This window comes from Alosa sapidissima, chromosome 14 (genome assembly GCF_018492685.1).
Source record: "Alosa sapidissima isolate fAloSap1 chromosome 14, fAloSap1.pri, whole genome shotgun sequence".
NCBI lineage: Eukaryota > Metazoa > Chordata > Actinopteri > Clupeiformes > Clupeidae > Alosa > Alosa sapidissima.
Window position 1 is genome coordinate 3008896 of NC_055970.1, and position 12766 is coordinate 3021661.

At 45.7% G+C, this 12766-nt stretch overlaps 1 protein-coding gene across 1 annotated transcript in view; it reads right to left on the reverse strand.

Moving 5' to 3' along the window:
- Positions 1-12766, reverse strand: part of LOC121682158 (transcription initiation factor TFIID subunit 4-like) — a 115176-nt gene that overhangs the window by 54929 nt on the left and 47481 nt on the right. The window contains 2 exon segments of the mRNA XM_042062203.1: positions 2943-3073; positions 9729-9898. Of these exon segments, the coding sequence (XP_041918137.1) occupies positions 2943-3073; positions 9729-9898 (301 nt within the window).

A 12766-nucleotide genomic window follows, 5' to 3' on the forward strand; every position in this document is an offset into this window, starting at 1 on the left:
TGTTATGTTGCATCAAGTTTGCACTAGTTAAATGTTGTGTTATGTGTGTACTGGGCCATTCAGAGATGGTGCTATGAATGCCTGGAAAACTTGAAAATGGTTTTTGTAATTAATATTTTGTAATGAATATGGTTTTTGCAATGAATATGTAAACTTTTTTTTTTTATGACTATTTCCTTGCCACTAAAGGGTATGATTAACTAGCCTGGTCCTTACCGCCTGTGACTACGTTTCTCTTAGTCATACAGTCTGGCACAATGTAATAAGAATCCGTCTCCGTAATGGGCAGATGCTTATTTTGAGGTTTAAAATCATTGGAGTTCCCTTAACCAATCAGCAACGTTTGGTAATGACGTATGCTGTGCGCCAGAGTTCAGGCTCTTACGCTTCCCACTTAAATGAATTCGGACCACCTGAGAAATTAAACTTTACCCAAAGCCAGTTGGAAGGAGAGCTACGACGTTATTGCCATTTATAAAATTGACAAGACGAGCCTCTTGTTCCTGCTTTAATTGTGTGATGCTCAACTTCGCGGATAGCTTCTAGCGTCTCTTCCTCCGTCCCCATTGTTGCTATGCTGTTGAACTACAAGCTTCGCTGGACTACAAGCAACTCGGCAAGCGAGTTCCGCGTCATTACTCAACTGTTCGCTGAATGGCTCGGCTACAAGCGAGCCGTATAATGTCAGTTGGACCAGACTATGTGCGATACGAAATCAAATTTTGGGCGGAAGTACGTGGGATGGTAACGCCCAGGCTAATAATTAACAACAAAAAGGAAGTAAACAAAGAAATTTCACAATTAGCGTATCCCTAGTATGTGTGTGTGTGTGTGTTTGAAAGACAGACAGTCGCTGACTGTGTGTGTCTTTTCTGGATGAATGGGCAAAAATTCCCACAGAGCCTCCAAAATGTTGCGTAAAGCTGTTATAGCTGCAAAGGGGGGACCAATTGCGTATTAATGCCTAAGGATTTAGAATGGGATGTCATTGAAGTTCTTCTGGGTGTAATAGCAAGCGTCCCGATACTTTGTCCATGAAGTGTATATTTGTAGGCCTATAGCAAGATGCTTCATGTAGTTCCTTTATTTTCTGGCTTACCTAACTACCTAACAAGCTGTTTTACAGTATTCTGGTTGAACATGTATGACTGGTGTCTTTCTCTGTTATATTGGTTGAATTAGACTTCAATATCAACATGTCCATAATTTACTTGATAGACACTCTACTCTATTTACTAGGGTACTGTCATTATGAAATAAAAGTGGTTGTTTTATTATGACCGCCGCGCAGCGAAGCGGCGGTCATATAGGTTTAGTCAGATTTTTTCTTTTTTTCTTTTTCGCATGTCCAAATTTCCATCAAGGATTCCCGGGACACTGAAAGACCGGGGTAGACGAAACTTGGTGGGCATGTAACCCCATATGGATAGCATGGAACCATCGTTTTTCGTTTTGATCTGTAGCCCCACTGCTGGACTGCACCCCCCGAAAGGAGGGTAGGGCAGACACAGTTTTCTGTGAATATCTTGAGAACCGTAGGGTTTAGGAGGACCACTTTTTTTTGTATGTTGATCTCAAAGGGCCATGTCAACCCATTCCATAACCACTCATTTCATGTATAGCGCCACCTAGTTAAACACAAAAAAGTAAAAATGAGGTGTTGTAATCGCAGGTATCTGTGACCTAACATAGTCAAAACTGCACGAAATTGGAAAATTGGAATTATGACACCCTCCGAATGCATGCCAAGTTTTGTGAACTTTCGTTCATGGGGGGGCCTTACAATAAAATAATTTATGTGTACATTTAAGACCGTACACCAACAAGGATTCCAGGGACACTGAAAGACCGGGGTACACGAAACTTGGTGGGCATGTAACCCCACATGGATAGCATGGAACCATCGTTTTTCGTTTTGATCTGTAGCCCCCCCGCTGTACTGGACCCCCCGAAAGGAGGGTAGGGCAGACACAGTTTTCTGTGAATATCTTGAGAACCATAGGGCCTAGGATGACCAATTTTTTCCGTATGTTTGCCTCCAGGGGTCATGTTAACCCATTCCATGTGCACACATGTGCATAAACAGATACACAAGCACACACATACATTCACAGTAATCATACGTATGACCCATACTCACACAGTAGACATATGTACACATGCATGCACATGCACAAACACACATACACAGGCAAACACACAAGCACGCACACACACACACCCACACCCACACACATAAACATAAACGTGTACGCACACATGCACACAATTCAAGAATTTCTCAGAATTATTAACAGGCAAGATGGGGGTGGGGTTGTATAAAATGAATTTTACATGTGAAATCTATGAACTAATCATGTTTTGGCACTGGTTGTCTAGCAGATACCAGTGAGAATTGAGTGTGGATAATGCAATTTAATGAGACAGTTAGAATCATATAGGTCTTCAGCGTGATTTATTTTTGTGGAAAAAATGTGCTGGACTGGGCGGCGGTCATATTTTGTACCGCTCTGCGGTACATCTAGTTTAAAATATTGCTGCATTGATGATGAGTCATAAAGGCATTTCCAGATAGCAAGAGGCTGGCGGACCACTGTCGGTCCATTGGGGACATAGCTGGCGGTCCGCTGGCATTTTGCTCATCAGTTCTCTGGCGGTCCGCTGGCGGGTTGCAGACAAATTGCCCAATATTTTGCCACCATTGGTCTAAAATCTTTTTCATTTGTTCAGTTATACTCCATATATCATTTAATTAACTTTTCTTAATATTCATGACAAGTTCAGTTTAAAGAGATGGTGGTCCAACGGCGGACCACAAGTGGCACGCCATCGGCGGCACACCACCAGCGGTCCGCTATCTGCCAATCTGATAGCCATAGAATTCAAAGACAATGATGTAGGCCTTGTTAATGCAAACTCATGTAGTTATTAGTTTGTCTTACTTTGCAAGTGTCCATGCGGTGCTGGGCGATGGCAGACACCTTCTCCAGCACGGTTCGAAGGCGTGTCTGTGTGGCGTGGGCGATAAAGTTGACCGCTTCCAGGGGCACTTCCGTCACCCCAAACCTCTTTGCTGCAGGAAACAAGAGGAGAGGTGAGAGCACATGATCAAACCAAAGTCGAAAGGCACATTCAGTGACAGAGACAGGGAGAAGCCAGTGAAGAAACACTCACACAAAGAAAAGCCAGTGAGAAACATAAGACGCCTAAAGGCCCATTGACACCAAGAACAGTAACGATAACTATACAAAAATAAATATCGTTCTCGTTAATATGAATGACGATGTTTACACATAAACTATAACTATAACGACATGAAGAACGATATCGTTGTGGATCACTTTCAGAGCGATTTTTAGAATGATAAAAAGCTAATAGCCAATCAAAACCCATCGAATTTTAACCGTCACATTCATTAACACAAGGAGAGACTTCGTTTATCGTTGTTCAGTGTGAACACTTTTATCGTTATGATTATAGTTATCGTTCTTGGTGTAAATAGGCCTTAAGACTAAGGTCCACAGGTGATGTAACAATAGAAAGAGAGGCAGTCAGAGCTAAGAAGCACCAAAAATTTAATTACACTCAAAAACAACCAGATGAAAAGTCAGTCAGAAAGCTGACCACTTGACCAGAAGCCTGATCAGACACATCAGAAGCATTAGTCCAAGAACAATGGACTACCCAGACACCAGAAGAAACAATTGGAGATGATTAAAAGGCTCGCAAAAGAACTACAAACTACTACCCACTACAAACAGACTTCATGGCAGAATACCAGTCATTCTCCGGACAAATGGAGGGTATTGAACTGAAGGACTACTATGGGCCAAAGAGCTTTTTGCACATTGATCTTTCCAATGCTGCCCTCTAACACACAAACACACGGCACAAAACCCACGGCGTTCCAATGTACAGGTCGCCCATCCTCAAGGCAGACAGATGCAGTCGAGACGGCGAAATGAGCGCAAGAAGAAAAGGGAAAAACAGACTAAGAAAACACTCTGGGCTGCCTTTCATGTGTGCAAACGGCATTGACCACCTTCCTTTAAAGCATAATTAGGCTTCCTCCCAGCGATCCACTCACTAAAGTTCCCGTGCGGAGGATGGAATTTGGTTAGGTTACAGATCTGTTATTTCTTCCCTTTTTTAATTTGCCATTAACATAATTCTTTCCCTGGCTCTCTTTTAAGTAAACCACACCAATTATTTAAATCAGCCGTACAATACATATACTTCTTCCTCTCCTCCAACAGCTTGAAAGGGTGGGGATTGTTAAAAACTAGATAATTAGTGTGTGAAAATACAAAAACACGGTGCATGGCCCACAAAAAGAAACGGGAAAATGTGAAACTTCGAAAGAGCTGCCATCTCGCTCCACATGAGGACTTAAAAAACTAAGGCCGAGAGTGAGAGAGAGAAAGAGAGGGATGGAGAGGGAGAGAGAGAGTTGAGAAAGAGAGGGATAGAGAGGGAGAGAGAGAGTTGAGAAAGAGGGATAGAGAGGGAGAGAAGAGTGAGAGAGCTAAGAGAGAGAGAGAGGGATGGAGAGGGAGAGAGAGAGCTGAGAGAGAGAGAGAGAGAGGGAGAGAGAGAGAGGGAGAGAGAGAGCTGAGAGAGAGAGAGCTGAGAGAGAGAGAGAGAGAGGGAGAGAGGGAGAGAGAGAGCTGAGAGAGAGAGAGAGAGAGAGAGAGAGAGAGAGAGAGAGAGAGAGAGAGAGAGAGAGAGAGAGAGAGAGAGAGAGAGAGAGAGAAACATTGGTTCAGTGAATAGGAATTCATGGCCTGTGCCAAAGTAAGCAGAGCGCTGTGGTGGAGACATTCTACCAATTTGTACTAATGGGAGTGTTGTAGATTCATGCAGCCAGCCCACACTGCTTTACTGTATCCATACGGCGGCCATACGTTCAGCATTAGACTACACTTACCTCTGCCAAAACTACTCACACCCTTATACTTTAACACAGACCAAGCGCACACACACGCACATGCACACAACTGAAACTTAGTTTAAATACTAAACAGGAAAAAAAGGAAGAAACAACTAGAAGGGCACTTGAAAGGTGCAGACCTCCACCGAGTGATTTGAATCTGCTCCAGAATGAAATGAGTGCATTCTTGGCCCACGCTACAGGTTTCATGAAAACTGTTTTGGTAGTTTTTGCAAAATCCTGATGACAAGCAGACAAATGCATACCCAAAACAACATAATCTTCGCAAAGGTAAAAAGGTGTGTGTCTATTAATAATCCTTTGTTTAGTAAGCACATGACAGACTAACAGTTGAGTTCTGACATGTATACTTTATTTCTTTCTGCACCCAGTCAGGACACCATGACCTTCAGCCACCATCAGCTCTTCAGAGAATATCTCCTCTCGTACAACTAGCCTTGCTGATCCTAGCACTTATCCCCTAGAACTGACACCATGACCTTCAGCCACCATCAGCTCTTCAGAGAATATCTCCTCTCGTACAACTAGCCTTGCTGATCCTAGCACTTATCCCCTAGAACTGACACCATGACCTTCAGCCACCATCAGCTCTTCAGAGAATATCTCCTCTCGTACAACTAGCCTTGCTGATCCTAGCACTTATCCCCTAGAACTGACACCATGACCTTCAGCCACCATCAGCTCTTCAGAGAATATCTCCTCTCGTACAACTAGCCTTGCTGATCCTAGCACTTATCACCTAGAACTGACACCATGACCTTCAGCCACCATCAGCTCTTCAGAGAATATCTCCTCTCGTACAACTAGCCTTGCTGATCCTAGCACTTATCACCTACTGTAGAACTGACACTTGACTGAATGGAAAAAGTATTAACTGATGCACTAACTTGTCCTTATCGTACTCTACCTTAATTGTTTACCATGTTGGGAGTCACTTTGGTTAAAAAGTGTCAGCCAAATGTAATGTAATGTAATGATAACAGTTTCATGTTATTACCTTGTCTGTACTTTTAAATACACATTAGTGTTCTGTATACCTTCCTAATAAAAAAAAACTAAAGAAAAATCTAAAATATCGCTAAACTATCACTGTAATCCCACTTGTTTATTAAATCAAGTGACCTAAGGGGTTATAGTCTTACAAGCTGAACCCTGAAAACGCCCATCTCAGCCCCAAACCCCACAGAGGCCCAGAATGACACGCCTCTGCAGAGGCAGCACCCTGTGACGGGGGGCTCCCTCCGAGGGTCGTCCCCCTGAGACGGGGACTCTCGGCAGACCCGGTCCTGAGACACCGGGGAGCACCGCGGGTTTAGTCTGAGAGCACCAATCCAGCTGAGCTCCTGATCCAGGGAGAGGAGACAGGAGTGTCAGGAGTGTCGAGTCATGTTCAAACAGCAGCAGAAGCAGCAGTTCCCCTCAGATTTAGCTCTGTGCGTGTGTGTGTGTGTGTCTCTATCTCTCTGTATGTGAGTGTGTGTGTGTGTGTGTGTGTGTGTGTGTGTGTGTGTGTGTGTATGTATGTGTGTGTCTCTATCTCTCTCTCTGTATGTGTGTGTGTGTGTGTGTGTGTCTATCTCTCTCTCTCTCTGTATGTGTGTGTGTGTGTGTGTGTCTCTATCTCTCTCTCTCTGTATGTGAGTGTGTGTGTGTGTCTCTATCTCTCTCTCTGTATGTGAGTGTGTGTGTGTGTGTGTGTGTGTTTCAGTATCACTCTGCTTAAGAACACCCCAAGCTTGAGGGACTGGACTACAAGATGCACAGTAGGGGTGAGGAAATGAAGAGGCATTTAGAAAGATAGAAAGACAGAAGGAGAAAAGAAAGAAGGAGAAGAGAAGAGGAGAGAAGAGGGAAAGAAAGGAAAAAGCAAGCATATGAACGATCCAAAAGCACCTCATAGCTACGTAGCATGAAAACATTACCAACATGTTTGTGTGCATCTGTGCATGTCTGTGCACATGTGCTGGACAGTGGAGGCCAAGGCCAGTGAGGCCGTCTGCTGCTAACAGGACAGTCTGAGTTGGACCTGTGCGGCCTGGGGCGGGCGGAGGACCAGGGTGATGCCGGGCCGTGCCGACGAGGCTGAACCGTCGTGGCAGGCCGAGGCACCTCCCCTGGTCAGCTGTCAGCCGGGAACGGGCCCCGGACCCATCACTGCCACCGCGGCCCTGCGCAACTGCCATTCGCCAGCAGGGGGCCCCACCTCATCCCCTGGCTACATCACCATTCACCCCCCCCCCCCCCCCCCCTCCCCTATACACACGGCACTGGGGGCCCTCAGGGGCCTTGCAGGGGGGAGGAAGTGACGTGGGTCTCTAAAGCGGAGAGGTGCTGACTGCAGCCGGATCACAGCCAGTCTGAGGCTGAGCGGTAGGACACAACAGCACGGGCCCGTGGGGCTGTGGAACAGGGCTGCAGAGATTTAATTGAGATCCAGGGAGAGCAGGCAGAGCGAGAGGGAGAGTGAGAGAAGGGGGAGGCTTGACAGAAGTGGACACCTTCAGGTGGGTGTTATTTAAAGCAGTTTGTCTGGTAATTACGACAAGTGCGGCAGGGGAAGAACCATGACTTATTGAGGATTTGGAAGCCAGAATTGCAAAAATGCAAATGCCTAAAATGTTGCATATTTTCCCCTCACTGTTCTCAGAAATTGTCAATTTGAGAAATGTCCTCCCTAGTCCTCCTGAAGTCCCTTAAGACAGTGAACATACACACACTCAAATACTCCAGACAATCTTGACCATTTTTTTCAGCACAGTGCAATGTTCCCGTGTGCATACATGGCTGAGCACCCCTGAGCACCCCTCTCACACGAGAGAGAAGCACATAAACATCTGCAGCTGGAGCTTGTGACAGAGCCTGGTGTTTTAAATACATCTTTTGAAAGAGAAAAGCAGGTTGGTTAGTCTGTGCCCAAAAAAATTCAGCTGAGCAGAAGGGTATGATGATATTGGGGTGGGGGTAGAGAGGGAGGGGGGGGGGGGGGTCCTGTAGCAGAAAACAGCCCTCTCAGTCCACAGGACAATCTGACAAGCAGCCTTCAAACAGCCACCCCATAAAGTATTTATGCCAGGGCCTGGGGTCTCCGGAGTTCAGACAGCCACTGAAGAATTCATTAGTGGAGGTGAAAGAACTGTTAAGTGCAGCGCATTTACACCAGGGCCAGCGCGGGGAGAGGGCTCCGAGTAAATCAAACCGCCTCTTAAGTGATGACACTACAAATGGCAGTGAAAACAATATGTTAAAATACAACACCCTTGGATGCTCACACACACACACACACACACATTTACAAAGTGCGCGTGTGTGTGTGCGCGCATGCACACACACACACACACACAAGGAGTCAGAAGATAGCTTTCTTCCCCTCGGGCGCTGGAAAAACTGGCCTACATTCTGATGCAGGGAAAGTTTTGAGATCTGCACAGAGCAAAAAAAAAATGATTTGGAACTCTGCAGGGCATATGATTTAATTTTTAACAATTCATTTAATTGTCACATTATAGATCTAAACAGCTTTGCGTAAGCTGACCCAAATGCAATCGTGCCACATACATATGGCCACAGTGAAGAAGGTACTGTAATGGCTATGATCGTGTTATCATACGATGACATAGGTCAAAGTCTTTTAGAGAGGCCATGCTAAATATAAATACATATACTGCATCTACTGTATATATGCTTTAGTAGCCTGAAAATATTAATTTGTAATTGCCTATAGGCACATTTGATAAACACAACTGGCCTTTATGACCAAAAAATGTTAGGTCTAGAAATTTCTATTTTAGTATTGAAACCACATCATAACCCAGATAAATCTCTTTGTAGTCTTAGCAGAACTACTGCTTAATTTGCTAGCCTTTGGTGTCATAGTACTTCTAGTGGATTCTCATGACAACTTTTTATGCCAATTACAAAGACACATACTAAGAAGACACTTGCATCATTCAAATTTGTCATGTTAACAAGCTAATGTTAGCTGGTTATTAGCTAGATTGATAGTACTTTCTCTCAGAAGGTCTTGGGGAGGGGGGGTCGCTTATGGCTTTGGGCAGTACAGTGATGACAGGATTCATTTATTAACAATTTGACATATTAAAATGCAACGTATGTGGTGTGTACACAGTAATATAATGTAAAATGTAACGACTATAAGTATAAGTATATATACTCTTTTGATCCCGTGAGAGAAATTTGGTCTCTGCATTTATCCCAATCCGTGAATTAGTGAAACAGACACAGCACACAGTGTACACACAGTGAGGTGAAGCACACACTAATCCCGGCGCAGTGAGCTGCCTGCATCAACAGCGGCACTCGGGGAGCAGTGAGGGGTAAGGTGCCTTGCTCAAGGGCACTTCAGCCGCGCCTACTGGTCGGGGTTCGAACCGGCATCCCTCCGGTTACAGGTCCGAAGTGCTAACCAGTTGGCCACGGCTGCCCCACAGACTATACCTCTATTTGCATAATACTTATGTTGTTGTACCATACAGTGTTGACTATAGTATGCCAACATGTTCTGAAGGGTAACAGAGGCTTCTCTATATTGTATCTGTTTGTCAAATTATGCTATAGAGTCCTACATAGTGATGACTTTAGCGTGATGTTGAATGGTGATTAAGCACGTCCTGGGGAGATGTTGAGTGTGTTTAAGCACGTCCTGGGGAGAGTGGCATGGTAGGTTACAACGTGCTGTGCAGCAGGGCATGCAGAGTGTAGCTTACCCGTGTCTAAAATGAGTCTGTGCAGCAGGGCCCGGGTGCAGAGTGTAGCTTACCCGTGTCTAAAATGCGTCTGTGCAGGAGGCCTGTGGGCAGGAAGGCCTCGTCCTTACACGAGCGAATCTGCGTGCCCACCAGGTCCGAGTTCGTTGCTAGGATACGGGCACTCTCCTCATTCAGGTTCACCCCAGCCATGGAGGCCACGTCATTGATGTCGTCATCGTCCCTGGAAAGCGAAATACAGATAGAGACTCGTTAGCCGGCATCTTTGGGCCTGACCTGAGGTATCAACAAACCTCCCCTCCCCTGTTCTCCAGGCCTCATTACAGAAGAAGTGGACTTCCAATTCAATTTACCTCAGTTACCTTTACCGCAAGCTGAACTTCACTTTACATCAGTAAAGATTAACTTCATTCACACACACTCCCTTAGCACTCTGGAATAATCCTAAACATAATACCACCCGACATGGAGTGAAACATTAACATTCCGTCTGCAGATATACTGCAATAAGCTGCGTCCAGATGGGGATTTGTGATTGGCTGCGTCAGACCTACAGTCACATGACCAATATAAGGTCCCAGGTGTAGGAGAAAACTTTTCAAACAAACCTCTTGTAGTTTGTTTCACCTCCTCAACTAATGGCAGTCAAAAAAATATGTGAAAATACAACAACCCTTGGATGCTCTCTCTATCTATCTATCTATCTCTCTCTTACACACACACACGCACACACACGCACACACACGCACACACACACACACGCGCACACACACACACACACACACACTAATGTCCCAAAACCTAATCAACCAGGAAAAAAGCAGGTCATAGTCATGGTCATGCATGTTTCCAGAGCAACAGCATGCCCTCTGGCTATCAGAGAGGCAGCCTCCACAGCGAGATTAGCTGGCTGTTGGGAACGGCTGTTTGATACAGGGAGAACTCACTAACAGCAGCCACTCTTGCACTGGCGCAGGATGGGAAATATTCAGAGTTCTTCATAAAATATCAAAAGGCTGAGCGGATGATTAATACATCACAGTCACCCATCAGCCAAGAACCTGCTTCTGCCGCCTGAAAAGAGGCGGAGCTGGAGGGGAAGGCGCTTGATTGACAGCTGCGGTGCTCGCCGGGTCCCTCCTCTCCGGTGTGCTGTGGCGTCGGCAGCCTGATTAATTCAACACGGCTTCCTGTCAACGCATTCTTCCGCACACATGCAGGGGTCTGGGTTTTTTTTGTTGTGCCTATATCTGCTGTTGCCTGACTGAGGTATTTATGCGGTTCTGAAGACTGCACTGACTGCACCCTGGGCAACATAGAACAAAGCGGAGACTGCGAGCTGACCTGATGCTGCCTACACATGTGTTTGTGTGCGCGCCTCTCAACATCTGTATGTGCATCTGTCTGCAAAAGTATGTGTTTAAGCACATCTATGTGGACTAAAGGCTGTAGGCACCTGTGATCGCGCCCTGGAACGAGTGTGTGTGTGTGTGTGTGTGTGTGTGTGTGTGTGTGTGTGTGTGTGTTTCTGTGGTATGCATGTGTGTGTGCACTTATGTATCTGTATGGTGTGTGTGTGTGTGTGTATATTTATGTGGCTGTGTATGTGTATGTGTGGTGTAGTACGTGCGTGCATGTGTGAGTGTGTGTGCAGTTGCACACGTGTACGCCCCCTGCTGCTGGCCCTGTGCGGTGCTCTGAAACCGTCTTGACGTGGCAGTGGGGGGGTGACAGAGGGGATTAGTGGACACCTCCACCCCCGAGAGCTGGCGGTGCCGCGGGGCGACCCCTGCCCACGCCCAACTCACTGCTGATGAGCATCACACCTGCTGTGCCAGGCCTCCGCTCTTCATCAGGCAGAGAAAGCTTACATAATCCTCTTCATCCTCACCGTGGTAACTGTAAATGTTGCCATCACTGTGACTTACTTGACCAGCTGACCACTAGTGAGTCGGAGGGCAGTGTTTCTACGGAATTGCAGTGATTCAGAAAACTCGGAGAAGGAAATGAAAACACAGATAGATTGAACATTTCATTTCAACACGTTTGGTTTGAACACTGCTTGCCAAATCGGTGCTAATTCGTACAGTTTCAGACAATGCGATAGCCTGATTAGTAGTCATTTCAAAACAAAGAATCTGAATGGTGATGAATAGTGACCACTAAATCTGAGGCCTGAATCTGATGGCCTGAACACTAACAATCTAAACAGTCAGATTTATTTGAGGTTGGTGTTCTGCCTCTACTACTGCTGGGCATTGTTTCAGGGACTCATTGACCGTGATGCTTTCTCCCCTCTGTGACTGTCCATTGCATATGGTTGTGCCAGAGAGAAGACATATTTGTGGTGGAGAAATGTATGTGTACTTTATGGTAACATACATGGCTAATACTTTACATATTTCTCAGCCCTCCATGGATAAAGACAGCCTCAGGCTCTGAAACCTGACACTAGGCCGTGATGAGACAAAAACAAGGAAGAGAAAAATAAAGGAAGAGAGAGAGAGGGAGAGAGGGAGAGAGAGAGAGAGAGAGAGAGAGAGAGAGAGAGAGAGAGAGAGAGAGAGAGGGAGAGAGAGAGAGAGAGAGGGAGAGAGAATGATGTAGGAAAAGATAGAGACAGAAACAGAGGGAAAACTCTGTGACAGCATATGCATACAGATTATATGTGTACACTGCTTTGATGATTGATGTTTATTATTGTTTAATATCAAATATAATACTGAACAATGTCCAAATAAATATGCAAGACCACATCTGTGTGTGTGTGTGTGTGTGTGTGTGTGTGTGTGTGTGTGTGCCAGACTGCAGGGCTGGTGGGTTTCCCTGAGTGGCCACAGCCTCCGTTTACTGAGCTAAGTGGAAACAGCTGCCCCCTCTCCTCCTGTTCCCCCTCTCCGACTATCTGTCTCTCTGTCTCTCTCTATCTATCTCTCACTCCTCTGCTCTCTTTCGGTCCCTCTCTCTTTCCCCTTCTTTGATCCCATCTCTCCCTCATCCTTCTGTGTGTGTGTGTGTGTGTGTGTGTGTGTGTGTGTGTGTGTGTGTTTCCAGTACCAGCTGTGGTGAGGAGATCGCAGTGTGCCAACAG